Below are 22788 nucleotides of genomic sequence, written 5' to 3'. Positions count from 1 at the left end.
TATATATATATATATATATATTTATATATTTATATATATATGTATATATATAATTATATATATATATAATTTCTTTTAGTTGTTGAAGGAATTTTGTTTTTATTTACTTATATGCAGTGTTGAGAGTCAAACCCAGGGCCTCACACATGCCAGGCAAGCACCGTACCACTGAGCCACAAGTCCATCCCCATCCCCAGTCTTTCTTGCTTTTTTTTTTTTTGGTACCAGGGATTGAACTCAGGGGCACTCAGCCACTGAGCTGCATCCCCAGCCCTATTTTGAGTTTTATTTAGAGACAGGGTCTCCTTGAGTTGCTTAGTGCCTTTTGCTGAGGCTGGGTTTGAACTTGTGATCCTCCTGTCTCAGCCTCATGAGCCTCTGGGATTACAAGTATGCGCCACCACACCAGGCCATTTTATTTTGATATAGGGTCTTACTTAGTTGCTGAGGCTGACCTCAAACTTGTGACCCCCCCCTCCCTTGCCTCAGCCTCACGGATAGCTAGGACTGTGGGTCTGCTCCACCATCCTAGCAAAAGGCTCCTCTTACAAACCTGGAATGGCCATGATCTATGTCCGGGGTACCCCTAGATACACACCCTGCTCTAAATCACAGGGAAATCAGGAGTCAGGAGTTTGCTTTGGAATATAATAATTAAAAGACCTTTCTGAGTTTACAAGAGAACTTGGGGAAGGTCTTATTTTTATTGAACAAATATGAGCACATCCTAAGTGCCAGGCCCTGTGTCTGGTCCTGGGGACACAGTTGAATAAGATGAGTTTCCCTGAGGGCCTCCCATTCCAGTGGAGAGACAAACCCTAAGCAGGTCAACTCATGACATGACAGAGTGTCTTCAGACTGAGAGAAAAATGAGAAAAAAATGGAGGAGACGGCTGGGTGGGATGATGGTCAGTGGGGTGGTGTGAGGAAGGCCGTCTGAACCAAGGCCTAAAGAAGGAAGAGGAAGCAGGTAGAACTTCCCAGAAGGCAGGGGCAGCCAAGCGCAAAGCAAGTGCCAGGCAGCAGCAAGCTGTTGTGTTTGGGAAACTGAAAAAAGCCAGAGAGGCTGGAGCTGGGTGAGCAAGACGGGAAGGAGAGCAGCTGGAGCTGGGCAGCGCAGGCCGCAGGGCTGTGGGAGAGAGGCTCAAGTGATTCCACAGGCAAGGGAAGCCTCAAGAAGCAGGACCTTGTGTGAAGCACTACGTGTTAAAAGGCTCACTTGACTGTGTGTGTGCCAGCCAGACTGCAGAGAACCCGAGTGGGGGGCGACCTGGGAGGAGGCAAGGAGGCTGCTGGTGCTGCAGGGTCAGAAATGATGGGATCTTGACTTAGGTGCTCACAAGAGACAGGGAGAGAAGTTGAGGGAAGATCTGGATGAGATTGACAGGAGTGAGAAGAGAAGAGTGGGAGAATCAGGGCAGGGTCAGCTTTCCAAAGTCCAGATTCTGAGGCCAGAAACATCTGGCTGAGTGACGCTGGGTCAGTAACTCCACCTCTCTGATCCTTCAATGCCTCCTTGTGAAAAGGTAATAATAGTATCCACACCACCGAGTGGTGGAGGTGATGGTGGGTGGGTGGAGAGGAATAAGAAGGAAAGGAAGGAGGAGGTGGAAGGTTGGGGCCTTCTAATTAGGGAAAGGAGACCTCCTCAACATCTTCAGCTCTTTGGTCTACAAAGGAAGGTTCCCATCTGACAACACTCAGAGAGGTTGAGGACCTTGCTCAATATCACAAAGCCAGCCTGTGGCAGCTCCATACTCAGATTCCTGACCCTGGCTTTGCCTTTGAAAATAGATCATCAGCTGCACACCACAGATCTCTCAAGAATGGTAGAGCTATTTTCTGGGGCTCTGAGTTGGGGGCACCTGGGATAAGACCCCTTGCCTAACAGGGAGAGGAAAAAGGCCTTTAGCCTCACTTCTTGGCTCAGTCCCTTACTGGCTGCTTGACCTTAGGCTTTGTTTTCATTGGCAAAGTGGAGGTGATCCCAAGTGAATGTCTGAGGCTCCAGGGTCCCCCACTTCCTGTGAGGCAGGTACTCAGGGCCTCTCCCCCTGGCAGAACACGGCTTTGCAGAGACAGGATGCTGCCAGTAGAGGGCGTCCCCCTGGCTGGAGGAAGCCAGAGTTGGCCAGAGCAGGAAGACCCCAGGGAGCTGGAGTCACAGCTGGGAGAGCTGCCCTGCCTCCTGCTCTGCTCCGAGAGGAACAGACCACAGACTCAGCAGCCAGGCAGAGCCTGAGTCTTGCTGCCTTGGCTCTGTACACAAGTCAGACCCTCACAGCTGGATTCCTGCCTTTACTGCGGAAGAGAGCTGATAGGTGCACCCTGCGACCTCGCTCACGGATTCTCAGTGGGTCTTGCTTTTGTTGTTCAAAGTTCCTTTTAAGACTACTAAGAAGAAGTCAGTGGAAGGAAAGTCCCTGTGATCCCCTGGCCCCCTCCTTACTCCTCCACCCTGGGAATGGCTGGGTACCTGATAGGGAATCTGATGACCCCAAGCTAAAGCCCAGAAACCCTGCTGTTCTGGTTGTGAGTCCTCAACTCTGGTCCCACGTCTATAAGACACGCCCACCTATGTGTGCCAAGTGAGTGCTCCTGGGTCTGGTTTCGAGGGGTCCAGTGATGAGGGCAAGAGCCTAAGGCTTGGAGCCAAATAGTCCTGGACTCAAACCTTGACATTGCCCATGTCTACTGTGTAGCCTCAGGCAAATCACTCCACCTCTCTGAGCCTGTTTCCTCATCTGGCACCTATTGCAGAGTGGCATTGCAAGGGTGGCAGGAGATGCCACATGTGAATAGGAAAATGCAGTCCCTGGAACATGTAAACATCTATAAATGTTGCAGTGGGTGTTATTATAAAGTTGAAGTTCCTCCTTTCCCCAAGACCTTCTCTGCATCTAAATGGACCAGGATGGCTCTGGGAATGGGTCAGGTCAGGCAGGGAGATGTCTCGACACACTTGTGGTTTAGTGGGCCAGGGCCTGGAGCATTGTGCATGTGCCTGCATGTGCAGTGGTATGCACGTGCGTTCATAAGGGGCAAGGGTGTGCACACACAAGCATTGGGTGTGCATGTGTGTGCAAGGATATGCACGTGCATGTGTGCATGTACCCAAGGGTTCTCCGGGCACATGCATACTTGCAGGTATTGCTGCAGTATCCCTGCACCGATTCAGGAGGCCCCAGTGTTCACTGTTACTATGGAAACACTGAGGCAATCCCCAGTCTTGGGAGAACCTGAGGTGCCAGGAATCAGAGCTGGCCCGATCTTCCCAGGAAGAGAGACAGATTGGGAGTCCCCTGGGATAGAGCAACCTCGGCCTCTGGGAGTGGATTCCAGAGCTTTGGGTACCCTGAGCCCTCTAGGAAGCCCTCGCTTCTCCACGGCAGCCTGACACACTGCAAAGAGCTCAGAGATGGAGCTCATCCCACCTCAGCTCTGGTCTAATTCCAAGCACAAATCCAAATGGGATTGTGGTCCTTTTGGGCCTCAGTTTCTTCTTCTATGTAATGGAGGAAATAGCAGGTGACTTCAGATGCTTAGAACTGAATGGAGTGTGACCTTCCTCTCTCTGGGGGCACCGTCCTCTAGGGCTATCTGAGTATGTATCCCTGGGCCCTGAAGTGTCACCCAGCAGCCTCTTTCAAGAGTATCACCTCCCAGTGTCCATGGGCTCCTCGCAGCTCTGGAAAGGAGGCACTTCACAAGGAACTCAGACTCTGGGAGGCACCGCTGGCCAGTTGTGGGGCCATGTCTACACCCCCAAACCCTGGGCCCTGCCCTGTCCCACAAGTGCAGTCCCTTGGAGATTTCAAGCACATTTTGGGATTGTGAAGAACAGGCCAAGAAGGGAGTCAGCCTGGCCACCCGGGCTCACCCAGTTCAGGAAGGATTTTCTCTTTAAAATCTTGGCACTTTAGACTTTGATTCAAGTCTCAAATGTCCTTTGTGCAGATTGTGATGCACTTGGACAGAACTGTGTATCAAGTTACAAGTGCTAATTCAGCCTCCTGACACACTCCCCTTAAGAGGTGACCTTTGCCTTTGCAGCGACCCCAAAGTTTGAGGCAGGTGAGAAAAATCAAGAGGAGCTGAGAGATGGAACCCCCCAGCCATGAACTACGTGAGGAAGATCGGAATGTTCATATGTATGAGGCAAAAGGGCGGCCTAGCTGGGTTACCTAAGGCGAGTGACTATCCCTCTCTGGCCCACTGTTGGGACCCTTCCAGCTAAAAGTCACTTCCCCCAGTAGAGGAAAGAGCAAATATTGGCTGCGATGTGACCCTAGCTGACAGAGTCATTTTTCTTGCATACACCCCTCCCCCTGTCTAGGTCCAGTCCCATGTGGAGAGGTTAGGTCTGGGACCATGGTCATCTGGTTCAGAAGGTGCCGGACTGGTGGGTGCAGAAGGTGGAAAGGTGAAGCCGGGCGTGGTGGCACATGCCTATAATCCCAGTGGCTCAGGAGGCTGAGGCAGGAGGATTGCGAGTTCAAAGCCAGCCTCAGCAACTGAGTAGCAAGGTCCTAGCAACTCAGCAAGACCCTGTCTCTAAATAAAATGCAAAAAAGGCTGGGGATGTGGGGATGTGGCTCAGTGGTTAAGCACCCATGGGTTCAATAGCCAGTACCAAAAAAAAAAAAAGCAGAAAAAGGTGGGAGGCGAGGGTGGGGATGTTATTGGAGAGCCTCAGGTTTCTATTTACTCTGGTAGGCAGTGGGGAGTCATGGAAGATTATTAAGCAGAGAGGAAGATAATCAGATTTAGAGAAACTGATCCCAGCAGGGGGGCCTGTGAGAAGGGAAGAGCAGACATAGAAGGCAGATCTGACCACGGTTCTTGGGGGAGGGGAGGGGAGGGGAGGTGAGGGCCGGCTGAGGCCTCCTCTGGCGGCCTTGACTGGACTGGGAAGGGGTGGGAGCAGAGGTGAGGCAGAGGAGTGGGTCCTGGGTGAGGTGGCACCTCTAGCTTGTTCTGTGGTTGAAGGAGGACCCAGGGGCAAGGCAGGCTGGGGGTGGAAGGCGATGAGCTGGCTATTGGCTGGCTGGAGTCGGGGGTGTCTGTGGGCTTCTGGGAGCATGTCCAGGAAGCAGCTGGAAATGCGGGTTTCACAGAGAAGGAACCAGAAGGTCAGAGAAGTTGTTTTTGCCAACTTTGCCAAAGCTGGAAAAAGGCCATGTGAGGACTTGAACTCAAGTCCGAGGAGCCAGCTAGGTAGCAGCACTTTGTTGGTTGGAGTCCTGACTTTGGGCTCAGCTGCCTTTCCCCGGGAGTAGGGGTACTGCAGCCGTGTCCTCCACTCACTTGCTGCAGAGCCCAGCAGCACAGGGCATGGCCAGCAGGTTCTTCAAGCCCACGTCTCTGCTCCCTAAGGGACACTTTCCAACCCGCCCTGGTATCACAACACCAGGGCTTCCCCATCCGCCACCCAGAGCCGCAGGCGTCCTGCCAGCCCACACTGCCTGGGTGCTGACTGTGGGCACCCAGCGCCAGACTCTTCATGGGCGCCCTCTCCCCAGTTCCCACAGAAGCCTCCCAGGACAGCGCCATTGTTTCCACTGACACTTGGGAACACGAGGGGCAGGGCCTGCCCCCTCCACTGCAAGTTCAGCCTTGCTCCGTGGGGCAGCGATGGGGCTGTGGGACCTGGACAGGAGTGACAGCTCTCTGAGCCCCCACATAGAAAGTGAGGCCTCTCCAGAGAGCCCCGAACCCGGCTACCCCACTGCCCTGGCTTCAGGTCTGCAATTCTAGCTCTCAGGACATTTTCTTCCCTCCCCAGCCATTCTGCTCCTCGTGGCCACCTCCCCTGGGAACAGCCAGGCCTGCCCCGCCCCCTCCCGGGCTGTGCTCCTGGCAGCTCTGCCACCCTGGGCTCTGGTCCGGGGGTGGTCCCTGGCGGAGAGGGAGGCAAGCAGAAGCTGGGCTGGGTGCAGCGAGAGGAGGGCCTCTGGAGACCCCCGGGCCCCCGCTTCTCAGCTCTGTGTGCTCCAAGCTGGGTGGGCAGGGCTTTGGGAAAGGGGTGGCTGGAGGTTTTAATCACTTTATCAATGTTTGTTTGTGTAATTCAGCCTCGAGATGCTTTTCCCTCCATCTGTCCCCACCATCTGCTCCCATCAGGATTTTCCAAACCGTTTGGGACCCAAGAGGCACCCGAGTGGGGGTGGGCTGGGCCTCTGAGGGGGCTGGGGAGGGGCCAGCTCCACCTACTTCACTGAGAGGCTTCCAGGAAGGGTCTGGGCTTCTGAGTCACACAGAGCTGGGTTTGAATTTCTGACAATGCCACTTTCCTGCTGTAGCACCCCAGGTGGGGACTTCAATTCTCTGGGCCACATCTGTAAACTGTCAGAATCTCGGAGGATGAAATGAGGCGGCCCATGTAGAGCACTCTGCAAACTGTAGAGCCCTGTGGTCCCCTTTCCCTTTGTCCCCACGTGCTTCTTGGTGTCCCGGAAGCTGGCCTGCCTCTTTGGTGGGAGAGAGGGCAGCTGCCGCTGCTTTCTCAACCACTTGCCTCCCTTCTCAGATCCTGGGATTTGCTCACTCTCCAGGGGACCCTGCCTGCTGCTCTGTCCTCTCGGTCATCCATCTGCATTTCTACTCTCAGCTGGGCCTCTCCCTCCCTCCTGGGTGCCTCAATCTTAGGTGGGAGGGGACTGGGCATCACAAACAAGGACACTCCCCCCACCAAGCTGGCCTTCAAAGAAGCAAACCTGTGGGCTCCAGTGTCACTGCTGCCTCAGCCATCTCTGGTCACGTCATCTGTTTAGCCTCTCTGCTTAGAAACGGGAAAGACTTGCTCCATCCAGAAGTGAGGGACCCAGGCCTCCTGACTTGCAGCCCTCTGCCCTGCTTTTCTGAGTTCTGCCTGAAGACAGAAGTCTTGGCTCAAGGGCAAATGCACAGTGTGGGAACACCCCAGCTTCTCCTTTGGCTCAGGGGGGCCTCCCAGGGCTTCCTAGGCCCCTGGGAGGGTAGAGGTGGTTGATGGATTGAGCCAGCAGAGCCCACTAGGGCCGAGCCCTGCCTCCTCAGGGACCCTACTCATTCTAGATGCAGGAACAGTCAAGGAAAGTGGGGTGCCCAGGGTGAAGAGAAGACATGGTCCCACTTTCAGAAGCCCCCATCTAGTGGGGAGACAGGATGCAGACTGAAGGTCTGAGGGCAGGCTCCAGTCACTCTCACAGAGAAGAAAAGCCTGGAGGAAACAGGAAATTAGGGTAAACTGAATCCCCCCACCCCCAGGATGGAGAGGAGGATTCAGACCAGGCTGAGAAGACTCCAGCTTCAGGCAGGAGAGAGAGAGGAGGGAGTCTTGGGGGAAGGAAAGGCTGAGAGGGTGACTGCAGATTAGGCCCCTCTCCCTGTCCCAGGCATGACAGGCCCACTGGCCCACCGAGAAGAGGTGAGGGAGGTTGTCACTGGAGTGGCTTAGGGTGGGGACTGAGCAGCTCTTTGCTCCCCCCACCCAGGTCCTCATACAGGAGGCAGCTGGGAACCACCCACATACGTCTGGCGTCTTTCACGCCTCCACCGGGGGTCCCAACACCAGAGCCAAGGCACACAGTGGAGCCAGTGTTCCCGAGGGCCCAGCTGTCCCTCCACCTCAGTCTGATTCCCTAGCTCTTCTGGTGGAGAAGAGCTCACCCCCAAGCAGGAGGGACTACGGCTACAATCCAATGACCTGTGAGGCTTAGTCTGGCAGCCTAGATGGGGAACTCTGGTCTGAGTTCTGGGGAGCTGGGAGGGTCTAAGCTGCAGATACTGAGAGAATATGGCTAGGAGGAGCCGTCTGGGTACCTGGTAAGGGCTGATAGCTCTACCTCCTAAGGAGGTCCAGAAACAAGACTCACCACTGCCACCCTGGTCATCTCTCACCCTGAAATGTCCCCCCTGCTCCTTCCCTTGCCTCCCACTCCTTAACATCCGTTCATGACATAATGGCCCAAGGACTTCCCATTTCATCTGTAATGCAATCAATCTTAAGACTTCAACATGGACCCCACAGCTCTTGATCTGCCACCCTCCCAACCTTGTCCCAAATAACTTATCTAATACACTGTAGACGTGACTTGTATGTTATAACACACATCACTTCTTTCCACACCTGTAACCTCACCGCCTAGGACAGTGCTGGATGCAGAACTAGGGCTTGATTAATATTTGTAGAATGAATGAATGAGGGCATGTGGATTCAAGCCCAAGCCCTCCGCTCATTAGTTGAGACATTGGAAAATTTGACCCATTTAACCCCCACCAAGCATCAGTTTCCTGATCTGAAAAGTGGAGAACAAGGATCATATTCTAGAGATGGAAAAGGACAAAATTTAACAATTCCCAGCATGTGGGAATTGTTGCCAAGATCAGAGGAAGGAAGATGCAGCCCCCATACCGGCAGGAGGAGCTGTAAGGTGGTCAACAACTCCGGAGAGGAACTGTCCACCGTGCAGTCAGAGGCCTGTGCATCTCAGAACCTGGGAGCTGGAGACTGTTCTCCTGTTCTTACAGGTCACGAGCCTGCACCGGCAGAGAGGCTGGAGTGTACGCGGCATCGCTGTTGGGAGGTGGGATTAATTCCGAGAGCGGGTGGGGGATGAGATCGAGAGTAGTAGGCAGGAGTGGGGGCGGGCTCTGTAAAGTGGAGGTGGGCAGGGGGTGTGTCTAACCCTCCTAAGACCTCGGGACTGAAGGAATGGGCGCCCCTCGTTCCCCGAAGAGACCCTAGTTCGGTTGGATCTGGAGTTGAGGCGAGGAAGCAGGGAGGGTGCCTAGCGAACCGCCCAGGATTCGGATTCCGCCCTCGGAGCGACGTGCAGCCCTGCGCCCAGGTAGGGATGAGGGAAGAAGGTGGTGGCGTGGCCAAGGATTGTCCCCTGCTTAGGAAAGAGGGCTCTCGGCACTGACCCGCTCCTCCATTCAGGCTCCCTGAGTCGAGATGCTGAGATAGGGACCCCGGTTCTCTTCCCCTGGAGGGGTGCTCCCTCGAGAGCTGGAGCAGGGCGGTGGGGGCGTCCCCCTCCCTCTCGGGGCGGGGGCGGAGCCTAGCGCACCGCTCCCCCTACCCGGGGCTGGAGGGGACCCCCCAGGGGAGGGGCTCGGGCGAGCGCGCGGGCGGTCTCCCTCTCAGTCCCGGCCCGGCCCCCTCTGGCCGCCTCTGCCGCCGCGCGCCGCAGCAGCGCCGCCTTCCCTGCGCAGTCGGTGTCTCGGCGTCGCTGGGTGAGTGGGGGCGCTCCGGCCGGGCCCCGGGGATGCAGGGAGGGATCTCCGGAGCTAGGGGCCACGTCCAGGGCTCCCCAACCCCGCGACTCTCCGTGCCTCCTGGGATTCTTCCCACCTGGAGCGCGGAAAGCGGGAATCCCCGGGAAACACGCGGCGCTCTCCAGGGTCCTGACCGCCGAGCGGCCAGCCCCGAGGAGTAGGGTTTCGGTCGCCCCGGAGCGCCCCCTCCAGGAGGGGTCACGAGCGCGTGTGCTGGAAGGATTGAGACGTGGTCCGAGGGCCAGAGCTGCGGGGAGGTTTGTAGAGGGGACCCAGGGTGGGTTTCTCAGGTCGAGCTGCAAGGTTCTTCCCATTTGGGGAACTGGGGGTGTTTGCGGGGACAACGGAATCTTCTTCCAATTGGGAGAGGCAGCTTTGAGGGTGTCAGAGAGGAGGGGGCACTGAAGGAGCTCTCCTGCCCAGCGCATCTTTATGCCCCCGCCTGGGTGACCCAGTTCCTTGGACCTTCAGGAGGGGAGTAAGGGACACATTCCCCTGCTCAGCCCTGCGCATTTCCTCAGTCCCTTCCCACACACTTGTTTTGGGGGTCCTCAGCCTGGGGCAGAAGAGACTGATATAGAAAGGAGGGGCTACCAACTTACAGAAACATACATGTGACACGCTGCTGAAGAGACACACAGGTCTCCCTAAATGGCCACACAGGCACATTCGCTTCACATTGTGACAGGTGCATACCTGGTCACATGCACATATAATGCACATGCACAGACATGGACGGAAACACACCAGGAGATAAATGCATGAAGAACCCAGGGCACACATCATGCATGAGCACATGTATTCTCACACATGCACCCGCCCACATGTGCATAGAGCTTTGTGCATACGAACATACAAGGAACCTCCCTCACCCTATCTCACTCTCATCCCCAAGCTCAGAGGGAGGGGGGTCACCTGCACACATCCCTGTCCTGAACTGTCTGGCTGTCTCCTCTCCATTGCCTTCTCCTCAGCCTCACCCTCAAGCCCCTGCCCCCAGGAGATTAAAGGTGAATGCTGGGGGAGGTTGGATGGGCCAGGGGTTTCCCAGGAAAGGAGCCCCCATGGGAAGGGCTGCAGCTCCCTCTCCTGGGACCTGACAGCATCCCTGGGAAAATAAAGCAAAATAACAAGGGTGCCTGAAGGTCCCACGTGCAGCTGGCCATGTGAGAGGTGCTGGCATTCGAGTTGACATGTGATGGCATGTGTGAGACATGTGGGGTCGTGGGCTGGTGTGTTGATGCACAGGGTATAGGAGTTGTGCGTGGTGCTGGGTGTCAGTGCGTTCGAGTGTGGAGCAGAGGGAATGCTGTGCGTGGAGGCATGATGACCATGGGTGGTGTGGGCTGGTATGTGAGTGGCATGGGCCCCAGGGGGTGGTGAGCCGTGTAGCATAAGATGTGTCAGCGCACATTTACTTGCATATTATTGTGCACACTTTGATGGCATCTAGGTAATACAAATCATTTTTAGTTATCTAACACTTATGTAGCACCTGTCTGTGCAGGCATGGTTTTAAGTGTTTTCCATGCATTAACTAATTTAATCCCCTCCAACAATCCCAGGAGGTAAGTGCTTACCCCCACTTTACTTGAGGCAGAGAGTTTAAGGAATTGACCCAGGCACATAGCTGGTAAGAGGCAGAGTTGGGATTCAAACCCAGGTGATCTGAGTTGGAGGCCAGATGAACACCTATCCTGTGCTGCCTCTTACAGGCACACCTGTAGAAGAGAGCAGAGGGCTGTGATTGGGCTACAGGTGTATTTTTTTTTTTTTTTTTGATGGGAAGTCATGTGGGAGGCAAAGAGTGGGCAGAGGCTAGGAGGAAGGACCAGAAATCCTTCTGCACCTCCCTGGGCAACTCTAAGAGTTGGACCTATCGTGTCATGACTGTGTGACATGAAACAGGTGACCTCCCTTCAATGAACCTGCCTTCTCATCTGAAAAATGGGGCAAATTCTGACTTCCCTTCAGGAGGGTGAAAAGATGTGCACTCTTGAAGGCACCAAGAAGGGTCTGTGTAAATATGAGCCCCCTTTCCTTCCTCCCTCTCCAGCTCGGTTCCTAGAGAAGTGTAATGTCTAGGGAAACGGTGTGGAGCATGTCACAGAGGCCACAAGCCTGGATGCAGGCTGTGTGACCTTGGGCCAGTTCCTCTCTCTTGTTGGGTCAAAGGAGGGGTTGAGGTGGCTGGTGTCTGGGGGCCCTTCTGGAATGGTTACAGGTGACCAGGAGGTCCTGACCACTCCTCTCTGCCCCTTGACCCTCTTGGGGACCCAGGTGGGACTTGGCTCTTCGGCCATGGGCAAGCAGAACAGCAAGCTGCGGCCGGAGATGCTGCAGGACCTGCGGGAGAACACGGAGTTCTCAGAGCTGGAGCTGCAGGAGTGGTACAAGGGCTTCCTCAAGGACTGCCCCACAGGCATCCTCAACGTGGACGAGTTCAAGAAGATCTATGCCAACTTCTTTCCCTATGGCGACGCCTCCAAGTTCGCGGAGCATGTCTTCCGCACCTTCGACACCAACAGCGACGGCACCATCGACTTCCGGGAGTTCATCATTGCGCTGAGCGTGACCTCGAGGGGCCGCCTGGAGCAGAAGCTCATGTGGGCCTTCAGCATGTACGACCTGGATGGCAACGGCTACATCAGCCGGGAGGAGATGCTGGAGATCGTGCAGGTGGGCCCGGGCCCGAGAGTGCCAGGCCAGGCGGCATGCCCTGGCCACCCCTTCCTAGCTTCTCAACAGAGCTGGTAGGCAAGTGGTGACAGGTGCTATTCTTATGACCCTATTGATGGAATTCTCTCGTAGGAAATAATGAATTGCTGATTTAAAGAAACACTGAGAAAACTCCCAAGTCCACTGGGCCCAGATTCACCAATTAATATTTTGCTTCATTTTTATATGAATGCAATATTTTCTTGTTTTGAATGCTGACCCTTACCCCTAGGTAAAGGATGTATTTCCTAAGAATAAGGACATTCTCTTACATAACCCATAATATGATTATCCAAGTCAGGACATTTAATATAGAAACGATGCTATTATCTAATTGACAGACCATATTCCAATTTTGCCAACTGTCTTCATAATGTTCTCTATAGCATTTTTTTTTCCCCCTGGTCTAGGAAGATGCCTTGCATTTGGTTGTCTGTTTAGTCGCCTGTTGTCTGGAATAGTTCCTCAGCCTTTCTTTGTGTTTCATGACTTGACATTTCTGTAGAGTACAGGCCAGTTGTATTTTATTGATCCTCATTTACTCAGGGAGGAAGCATGCTTAGAGGGGTCAAGGCATTTTCTGGAGGCCACACAGCCTGAGGGGGCACCTGACTCCAACAGTCACATTCTAACTGGATACTTGGCCATTTTCCAACTAATAGATAGAGGGACCACCAAGGGCACAGTACTTGGACCTCTTTTCCTTCCTCCTAGTTTCTTCCCCCTTTTTGCCTCCCACATGACTTCCCACCAAAAAATACACCTGTAGCCCAATCATGGCCCTCTGCTGTCTTCTATAGGTGTGCCTGTACTGTGTCCTCGGTGGTACTGTGAGGTGCTTATACCCATATGCTGAGTGCATCCTCACTATACTTCCATGAGGCTCGGAGAGGTAGAGTGCTTTGCCTGAAGTCTCACAGTACATAAGTGAAGTCAAGCTCAGCTGGCCACTACTCAGAGCTGCCTTTTGTGTGGGATCTGGGCTCCTAGCCAGGAGATCTGGCTTCCGGTTCTGGAGTCGGCCTTAACTCTTAGGTTGCTCATTTGTAAAATGGGCATGGTGATGCTGACCTCAGAAGATTTAGGGATCTGATATGAGAGCCTTTCTGAGTACACATTTAAGTGTGATATGTGTTAGCTCATCCATGTCGGCACCCACTCCCTTAGCCCAGCACTGAAGGTGGTCAGGGCCCTGTTCTATTTTACCTATCTGGTTCCTTGCTCACTTCCCCCAGCTTTCTCCATCTATAAAGGGTGTGTTGGGGGGTATTAAGCCCCCGCTTCCCAGGCTCTGGCAGGGATAAATTGGGATGGTGGTTCTAGCACAGGGTGCTGCATATATTCAGTACTCAGTAAATGTTAGTGACTGTCGATCATTTTTTTTTTTTTTGATCTGCATATCTTCTTCTCTAGTCAAAATGGCCTTTTTAACATCTCTGAGATACCTGGAGTAATGCTGTGGCGCAGACTTGCACAAGCCATTGTCCCCTTCCCTTCTGCATCTCTGAACACTCTCCCTTTGGGTCCCTCAGCTCTGTGAACCATTCCCCCTCCCAACTCATCTGCCCGCTCATTGGCTTCTCTTGCTATGGTCTGGCTCTGTGCTCTCTAGCTGGAGCAGAGTGGCTGCCTCAGGAGGTGTTGCTGTCCAGTGGAGACCTAGTTCTTCCATGTCGCCAGCTCCTGTGGGCCAGTTTCTGTATGGTGGAGTTCCTGATGGAAGGATCACAGTAGACAGGGCAGTGGAGAATCACTCAGGGATCAGCTGGAAACCAGCCAATCCAGAGGGATTCGTGTTCTGCTTAATGTGGTCACGCCAGCCTGTGCTGGTAAATCTGAGTCTTGCTGGAGCTAATGCCACTTGTGCATTAGGACTTTCTGGCTGGCCTCTGCTTTCTAGGCCCTGGCTTCCTTTATAGTGGCTCAGAGGCCCCAGACAGGGGTGCAGACAGAGATCTGGAAACCCTGGTGCCTGATTAATGACAAATAGGCTCCAGTGAAACTATGAGCAGCAACTCCAATTCATTAGGAGACCCAGGAGGAGGGCTGTCACAAAGGGAGTGGTTACTCTCTAAGACACTGCTTAGTCCTCCTCAGGATTCAGCCTGGTGCCAGATGATGGGCATGATTCCTCTTGAGGGATCCCACTCTGGTGGGAGAGATCAATGTGTACATCACCCGGATCAGCATAGTGACAGGAGTATAAAAGTGACATTTAGGATCCCAGGGGACTGAGGGACAGGGGAAAACCTGGCAACACGGTGGATGAATGATGACTATCATGCAAGCTGCTATTTAGTGACCACTTACTCTAGCCAGCCACTCTTCTGATTGTTCTATCTCATTTAATCCACTAGGCAATCCTAATGAGGGAGATAAAATTAATCCCATTTTACAAATGGAAACTGAGGGTCACAGAGGTTAAGCCCTTGTCCAAGGCTACACGGCAAATAAGTAGCCACTTCCGAGTTGATATTACTTCAAAGCCCTGCTGCTGGTCACCATCCCAGACTGTCCAAGTATCCACCCAGCAGCTAAGAGGTGGCAGGCTCAAGTCAGTTGGTCTCTGCCATCCATTCCCTTCTCGAGCCCTGGTTTCTTATCTGGAAAAGGGAGATGATGATTCCTGTCTTTCAGGGCTATTGTGAAGTCTAGGAATATGCATGTAAGAGACCTGGCACGTAGTGGTTGCCTAATAAATGGTAGCTAGTATCGTTGCTCTAGGCAGAGTCCGAATATGCTGGGGAATCTCCGAGGCTCAGGGATGTTCAGCTGTGAGCTGTGGTGGAGTTACCCTTCTAGAGAGGTCGGCAGCAGGCAGGCTGTGAAGTGTCTTGAATGCCAAAGGCCAAATGGTTTGGACTTGGAAAAAAGGCAGTGGGAGGTGTTGATGGTCTCTAAACAGGGGAGTGCCAGCCAGGTGTCAGGCACTGCATTAGGTCCAGAGGATCTGGGTACTAACTAGATGCTGGTGGTCCTTATCTGTACGGAGGGAATTAGGAACAATCCAACAAAGGCACAGTTACTTCCTGAGAAGTGTCCTCAAAGGAAAAAGCCCAGGAGGCTCTGGGACGCATATGCCCCAACTCAGCCTGGGTCAGAGAAGGACTCACTAAGAAAGCATCGGATAATCTGAGCCCTAAGGAGTGGGAGGCAGCAGAAGGAGGGCAGGGCAGCAACTAGGAGCAGGGTGCACCCGCGGTCTTGGAGAGAGGCCTGTGTGTGTGAGAGAACGGAGGGGGTGGCCTGGGGAATGAGGACATGGTAGTGTAGATTTGTGTTTGGAAAGAGCTTTCAGAGGCAGTGTGGGGTCAGACACGAAGGAAGGAGGCCAGAAAAGCCGCGTGGAGGTAGAAGCTGAACCTGAGGCAGGGGAAGTTTATGGGATGGGAGAAGAAGGGAGGCTTCTGGGAGGAGGTGTCAATCTAGAAGATTGAGGCGACCAGCGGGTGCTTGAGCTCTGGGTCGCAGGAACCCAGCCCATGCCACAGGCTGCGCACTCTGTGCTCTGTACATTGAGCACAAAAACCCTCCTTCGCTTTGCCTCGGGAGCTCCTGCACGTGGCAGCTGCCGCCCTCGGCCCAGCAGAGCTCAGGCTGTCCCTGCCCATTGGCAGATGCTCATTTGCATTCATTTGCATAACCTTCCCCGCCCCTCTGGGCCCCAGCTGCCTCAACGCATTCCTGCGCCCCCTGCGGGCCACCGACTGCACCGCAGCCCACTGCCACCCCCAGGGTCCCGGGTCCGCTTCCCGCTGCTGGGTGCTGGTGGTTCCTGAGCGGCCCCGCTAACCTTGTACTTACCCCCAAACCTGAGCCCAGGCACTGCCGCCTAAGCCCTCTAGCCCCTCGTCCTCTGGGCCTTCAGGTTCTCTAACATCTCTCCTGACTCCTTGCACCCCTCAATTCTTGATGCTCTCTCGGAGCTTTCGGGCTGCGGTGTCTTTGTTCGTGCGGCCTTTGTTCGTGCGGTGACCCCTCTCCAGCCCGCGCGGCCGGTGGGAGCGAGCGGGGGCTGTGTCTGCGGTGGCGGCCCCGCAGCTCTTCTCACTCCCCGCCTCTCCCCCGCCCCCAGGCCATCTATAAAATGGTTTCGTCCGTGATGAAGATGCCGGAGGATGAATCGACCCCGGAAAAGAGGACTGAGAAAATCTTCCGCCAAATGGACACAAACAACGACGGTGAGGGGCGGAGCGGGGCGGGTGGACGGGGCGGGCAGGTGGCGCTCCCTGCTTCCCTCCCTCGCGCCACCTCCCCTCGCCCCGCAGGCAAGCTGTCCCTGGAGGAGTTCATCCGCGGGGCCAAAAGCGACCCGTCCATCGTGCGCCTGCTGCAGTGCGACCCCAGCAGCGCCTCCCAGTTCTGAGCGACAGGAGCCAGGCCCCTCTCCTCCCTGCCTTCACCGGCCCCATCCCGGCTCTCAGCTTCCTCTCCTTTGTGTCTATCCAGGCTGGGGGCCAGACTGGGGACTCCCACCCGGGGTCTGCACTGTGGGGGGCCCCTGGAAAAGGGAAGCCTGCAAGTAAGGGCCCAAGTAAGCAAGCCGTTAGCATTCCATCGTCCAAGAAAGAGCTCCCTTTGGTGATGACAGAGATACCTTCTCCGACTTGGTCTGCTCCTCCGAGTCAGCCCGCCCTTAGCCAGACAGCCCCACCATCTCCCACCCTCCCATGTCTCTTGAGGCCAGGCACCTCCAGACCTGGGAAGTGCTCCCCCTCTGGTAGGTCTCAGACTGGGTAGAGGTTGGGGGTCAAGTCCAGGTGAGGAGCCTATTTGTTTGGAGGGAAGAGAAGGATTCCAGGGTTGTTGAGGGTTCAGGGTTGTGGAGGTTTGAGGAAGAAGATCCTTTAAGTTACTCTGCCCTGTAGGAGGGCTCCAACCCTTCCTGCCCAGTTCTTGGAGGCCGTGATAGGGATGCAACACCTCCCAGGATTCCAGCAGTAGCTGTGGTCCCATAAACCCTGGCTACCTTTGAGCTCTTGGATGGACACAGCTAGACACAGACCACAGATCTACCCCTCTGTATCCCGCCCCCCCACGGGCAGAGTCCTTCCACCGTGTCCTGCGTGGGAAAGAAGCGCAGGCCCCCTGGCTGAGCCCCTGTCCCCTCCTGCATGCAGCCACATGGAGCATCTCTGTTCTTTTTAATAACTTCAGAATAAAGTCTTGTTTCAGTGCAATGGGCTGGGTGGCCGGGGCAGGAGGTGAAAGCCCCCTCCCAGGTCCCCAAGGGTCCACTGAGCCCTCTTGGGTGGGCTCTGGGAATCCTGGAGCCATCTGGGCCTTGATGGTCATCTGGGCACTGGCCACAGTTCAGGCTTGGTTGCAGGCCCCCAGTGACTGGGACTCCAGCGAAGCTTCCGCTCTCAGAGGGTCAGGGGCACAGAGCTGGTGCAGCTCAGCAGGTCATGGCCCTCCATGGACTCTGGACTCTCCTGAATCTGTGGAGACACAGGTCACTGGTGGGCCTACTGGGTCAAGGCTGGGGTTCCCTCCTCTAGGACACCCCAGGGATGGAGGAGAGAAGGTGGGGAGGATCTCTGGAGGGCAAAGGAGCATCATCATCCCATGCAAGAGCAAGGATAGACCCCTGGAGCATCCCCTACTCAAGCCCAAATGCCCCTTAGCCTGCCTCAACATTTGTCCTGAGCCCTGGGAGAGCCAGATGTTGTCAGTTGTGTGACTTAGCTAGGAGATCTGGCCTCTCTGAGCCTTTAAACCTCTCTCTTTGGAGAGACCCCATACAGAGGAGTGGGACACACCAGCCTGGGCTTCCCAGCAGGAACTCCAGGAAAATATGGGAAGTCAGGAGTATGGGGGGGACTTACCATGTGGTGGCTGCTTTTCCCCCACCAGGGCCTCAGTTCCAGCAACTGGTGGGCCAGCTGGGTGCAGCGCACAGCAAACACACTTTCCGCTACACAGAACACCAGTGAGATGCCCCAGAGGCACAGGCTAGAGCTCTGCAGGGTACAGGGGACAGAGATGACCACGTGTGTGCCAAGACCCATTCCCACCCCTGTCAAGGGCCTGGGTGCCCCCATCCCGGGCTCAGGCACTCACGTAAATGCGGGTGGGGTCGAAGGGACAGTCGGGCGTGAGTGCCAGTAGTTCAGGGCTCCCAAAAGTGCAGGCAGCCAGCAGGGCCCGTCCCTGGGTGGCAAAGGTCACGGCGATCGAGGCCAAGAGGCCAAGGGCACAGATCAAAGAGAGAAGAGCACACGCCACACTCGAGCTAAACATTGTCCAGCGCTGGATGGGGGAGACCACTGGTCAGTGGACATCAGGCTTGGCCTTCCTGGGCAGCTCTGGCCTCCATGATGGTCAGGCACACCCCCTACCCTACAGCCCCATCCCAGGAGGCACCACATACCAGGGGGGTGCTGGGGAGGTAGCGTGACAACACGATGGCTGCAATGCCGGAGGTGATGACCTGGTGGGGGGGGTTCAAGTCAGTTCTGACCCTGTGCTGGAGGACTGCAGGGGGAGTCAGGACTGTTCTTGGATAAAGATGCCACCAATGTCACCAAAGATGCTCTCCAAACCTCCACCTCCTTGTCTTGTGCTTAGCTTTGCCCTCACTGCCTCCATCTGCAGAGCCATTTCCTCCTTGTCTAGCCCTGGAGTGATCACACCCTGCCTATAGCCTTCCATGACTCCCCACTGTGAGGAGGCATGCCCAGGAGTACGCACGCCACAAGATACCTGTGACGTAATTCCCTGAAATGGAACAGATTTGGAAGAAACTAAGTAACTCAACTGACAAGGAATTAAAACCAAAATTATATATTGAAACAAACCAGGACACTTTATGGCGTAAAATTCAAAATCCCTAATAGTATTTGAAATTATTTCAGGGTCTCAGTGACCTGGCCCCAGCTCTCAGCTCCTCAGCCCCACCCTGAGCCACTGTCCTCCCTCATTGCCCAGGATGTGGACACCCACATGAAGGCTCCTGATGCTCACAAAACACCCTCCCTGCTCCCCGTACTGTGCAGATCCTTCCCTGTGCAGGCTTGCCAACCACCCTCTGTCTCAAGAACAGGACAACCTATGCACTGTCCACCCCAACAGCTGCCCTCTGGATCTTTGGGGCTCCATTCAATCAGTCTTCCTCCTTCTGTTCACTCAGTGTAATGGCAGAGTACCATGGGTATTCAGCAATGGCTTTCATTCATTGTGCAACCAGAACTAAGTGCCTTAACCTCTCTGTGCTAAGCCCCACTCTCAGGATGAGCTCACAGAAAGGACACTGGCTTTGGTATCAGAACCACCAAGGTTCAAATTCAGTTTGGCATCTTTGTATCAGCAGGAGGGGTGAATCTTGGTCTTGGTCTCCTCCTCTATAAAATGGAGATGATAACGGCCAATGATGCTGGATTGGTGAGAATTAACTGAGGAAATGAGGGCAAAGGAGAAGTGGTCCAGCCCAGAGCCCATTTCTGGGCCCATTACCTCCCCACTCTGCCTTCCTCACAATAACTGTAATCCCAAGGACACTGGCCACATTTGCATAGCCCAGCCTGTCCCACTTGGTGGAGCCCTTCTGATTTGCTTGGGCCTTGTCTACCAGGTGTGGAGGCCAGCAGGCTGCCTGAGCTTTATTTTCAGACAGAGACAGGCTTAGTGAGGTCCCGGCCAGGAGTGGCAGGGATGAGCTCCCACATGGATGTGTAAATGTTCCTCCAAGGTCGCAGGTGCCTCTGCTGACAGGCAGGAAGAGCTCTATAAATCTGAGAATACCAGGCCACTTCATTTGTATATTCATCAAACAGGGGCTGTCACTGAGTCATAACAGGGCTCCCTTTATTGAGCAGTTGCTATAAACCAGGTCTAATGATAAACTCCTGCCAGCCTGGTTTTCTCAGGGTCTCCAGAATAGATCGTAGCCAAGCCCACCTCCATGTCTTTGCATGTGTCTTTCCATTCTGTACAGGGAATGCCATCCTGCTTCCTTTCCTACCTGCCAGCCCCAGGCAGGCCACATACCTGGGTTATTTATTGAAGTTCATCTGTGAACTCCTACACATCCATCAAAACCCTTCTGTGAAGTCCTCCTGGATCCTCCCAAACTGCTCTGATGTTACTTTATTCTGTCCAAGGGTAATTTGAATATTTCTTGGTGGTAATAACAATCCTAGTTCACACTAGTGCACACTTACCATGTGCTGAGCACATTATACGAAGCGCTTTCTGGGAATGATCTTATTCAAAACTCACCAGGACCCTGTGAGGAGGACACTTTTACCACCTCCATTTTATAGATGAGAAATCCGAGGCAAAGAGAATTTGAGTGACTTGGTAAATGGCATACTATGCTGGGGCTACCTGCTTATTCCCCCAAGCTGTGGTGGGGACTTGTCAAAGACCTTGCAAGCCCCTCCCTCCCACCAGTCACCCTCCCAGCCTGGTCGTACCACAATGGCAGAGGTGACTGAGAGGATGTTGACCACGCAGTACTGAAGAGCCACAGCATCCCGGGGGGCAGCGACATATCGCAGCACCGTGCCGTGCAGCACAGCGGCGATGATGAAGCTGACGTGGCCCAGCACCACCAGCACCAGGCCTGTCTTCATTAGCACCTTCCGGAAGTCATCCACGCTCAGGCCACCTGTGGGGGACAGAGACATGGGTGAGGCTTACTCTGCTAGGCAGAGGAGTAAACCTAACCCTGGAGTGATGGACACTGGGTCCTAAGTCTATTTCTGGATGACTTGGAGGCAGTACCTTTACATTTCTGAGCCTCAGTTTCCCCCTCTGTAATAGGGGTTCATGATTCATTTGTGAGTCCTGGGACTGTAAGGCTGGAAAAGCACCCAGGGGGCACTTAGTAAAGGAGAGTCATCCTTGTTAGCACTCAAGGTCAGAAGCAGCAGGGCTCGAGCTCACATCTCTAACTCCAGCTCCCTGACCCTTCCATTGACATCCCATCCACTGTGCCAGGCCCTGGGCTACCACAGTGAGCTCGACAGTCATTGTCCAGGTTCCATGGAGCCCATGGGCCATCGGCTCGGTATTCAGTTTGGTAGATAGTAGGTACTCAACACAATTGCTGAACTGAACTGCCTAGAGTCAAGTGACTGGGGCAACTAACTGAAGCCCCTGAATTTCCATTTCCCCATCTGTAAAATGGGAAGAAGAACCCTGGTCTCTCAGTGCAGAAGATACATGAGATAGACGGAAAGTGGGTCAAACTCTGGGGCTCTGGGAAAAGCAAGCTCTTGGCGCAGGGTAGCATTGGGCAGGGCTGTGGGGGAGGTGGGACCAAATGTAAATTCTCTTTGGCCCTGTGGCTGCTGCTCCTATCATCACATCCCAGGAACAGGAAGCCCACTCCTCAGACAGCTTAGGCTATTCTAGAGGTGCTCTCTGCAATGTCCTCCTTGGCTCCTGACGCTGCTCTAAAGGACACACATAAAGCTGGTTCCCTGGTCCTGCCAGTCTCCTCTGTGAGACTGGAAGACTATGATCAGTTCCCAGAACCAAAGAGCCCCTTCCTTTAGCTGCTCCTAATGGGATCTGACTTTGAGTCCCTTCCTAAACCTCAGTCTCCCCATCTGTGACAAAGAGGGTTGATCATATTTCACATATGGGAGTTCTGCAGCTAGATTTAAAAACAGAGAAAAAGAAGAAAGGAAAAAGCAACCACTAGGCTGGCTGTGCTTGGGATCCCGTGCAAAGAGGCAATCCCCACCAGGGAAGAGGGAGGCAGGGGCCATTCAGTCACAGACTCTCTGTGACGGAGCATGGGCCCCTCCCCTCTGTTGGCTCCAGATTTCCCAAGTATAAGACAAAGAGGGGTGGTCTAGCTGGCCTTCCCTGGAGCCTGTAGAGTCCTCTGGGGCTGGACCAGGTCTAGGAAGTAAAGAACCGATGATGGACTGGCTGGGCACCGTGGAACTGGAATGACCTGGTGAAGAAGAATGGCCAGCCAAACAGAAAGGGGCATGGCAGCTTCACCGTGGGGGCCTGCTCCACCTCACCCCACCCACCTACCTACCTGGAAGCCCAGACACCACCCAGCTCAGGGCTGCACTCAATAACAACAGCATCCCAGGATCAAGACTTTGGTTAAACAAGAGGCACAGTGCCAGCTGGGGACTGCTCCTGGAACCCTGGATTGAGAGTCTCAGGGCAGTTCCTGGCTTTATTTCCAAGTTACCATTCTGGGAGCATTTAGCAATGTGTTAGTCCACAGTGCTAAGCACTTCACTCTCGGAGCTAAGTTTATCTTCATAGAAGGCTAGGAGGTGGGTGCTACTGGCCTATTTTACAGATGAGGCAAAAAGAGGCTCACAAGATGTCTTGTGGGGACTCCCCAGGACTGCCTAAGAGCAGCATCGCAGTGCCCAGGGAGCGGGGGGAGGGGCACACAGTCCTCTCCTCTGTGATGATCCTTTGTCACACTGTTCCCTCCAAGCGTGGTGGGGGACAGAAGGGTATGGAAGTGAGAGCCCAGGGCCCTGCTTTCCCTCTCTCTGGTCTCTCCAGCTTATTTTCTGCCACCAGGGTGTCCGGTGAGCATTCATGCCACTCAGAAAGGAAAGTGGTGTCAAGGGGCCCGAGGTGCTTCGGGCCACATTAAGACATACCCGGCAGCCCTCCTTCCTCCATCTCCCTGAAACTGAAGCCCTGAAAGAAAAGTGACGTGCCCAGGCCGCCAAGTGAGTTAGAGGCGGAGCGGTGGGCCTGGCCCGGTTCGGCTCTCCCTACAGAGCCCCACCCCGCACCAGGGTCTGGGCCTCTCGCGCCCACCCCGCGCCGCTCACCCAGGCGCAGACACATGTCGCTCCCGCGCGGGTCGCCGCG

At 54.6% G+C, this 22788-nt stretch overlaps 2 protein-coding genes and 1 non-coding gene across 6 annotated transcripts in view; 1 reads left to right on the top strand and 2 right to left on the bottom strand.

Annotated features, from left to right (window-relative positions):
• LOC107141522 overlaps positions 1–10088 on the bottom strand; it is an 18324-nt gene extending 8236 nt beyond the window's left edge. The window contains exon 1 of the transcript XR_007352123.1: positions 10078–10088. This is a non-coding gene — a transcript (uncharacterized LOC107141522). The remainder of the gene's footprint in view (positions 1–10077) is intronic.
• On the top strand, positions 8667–17159 carry Hpca (hippocalcin). 3 transcript variants are annotated; one of them, XM_048815820.1, is made up of 4 exons: positions 8667–8831; positions 11542–11940; positions 16055–16160; positions 16248–17159. In XM_048815820.1, exons 2-4 carry the CDS (start codon positions 11563–11565, stop codon positions 16343–16345), a joined length of 582 nt encoding a protein of 193 aa, XP_048671777.1. In that variant the 5' UTR covers positions 8667–8831; positions 11542–11562; the 3' UTR covers positions 16346–17159. The 3 variants fall into 3 exon arrangements, with proteins under 3 accessions (XP_048671777.1, XP_015340797.2, XP_048671778.1); XM_015485311.2 differs by lacking the exon at positions 8667–8831 and adding an exon at positions 9068–9219; XM_048815821.1 differs by lacking the exon at positions 8667–8831 and adding an exon at positions 9265–9518.
• Positions 17107–22782, bottom strand: Tmem54 (transmembrane protein 54). 2 transcript variants are annotated; one of them, XM_015485310.2, is made up of 6 exons: positions 22749–22782; positions 20397–20590; positions 18353–18412; positions 18043–18231; positions 17808–17942; positions 17107–17420 (listed from the first exon to the last, which is right to left on the bottom strand). In XM_015485310.2, the coding sequence occupies exons 1-6, from the start codon at positions 22762–22764 to the stop codon at positions 17346–17348; spliced, it is 669 nt and encodes a 222-aa protein (XP_015340796.1). In that variant the 5' UTR covers positions 22765–22782; the 3' UTR covers positions 17107–17345. The 2 variants fall into 2 exon arrangements, with proteins under 2 accessions (XP_015340796.1, XP_048671775.1); XM_048815818.1 differs by having other exon boundaries at positions 18043–18132.
• Positions 22783–22788: the final 6 nt, after the last annotated feature.

Source organism: Marmota marmota, unplaced genomic scaffold (genome assembly GCF_001458135.2).
Source record: "Marmota marmota marmota unplaced genomic scaffold, marMar, whole genome shotgun sequence".
Classification (NCBI taxonomy): domain Eukaryota; kingdom Metazoa; phylum Chordata; class Mammalia; order Rodentia; family Sciuridae; genus Marmota; species Marmota marmota.
The sequence above is the reverse complement of the archived record's forward strand: the minus strand, read 5'-3'. Positions and strand labels throughout refer to the sequence as shown.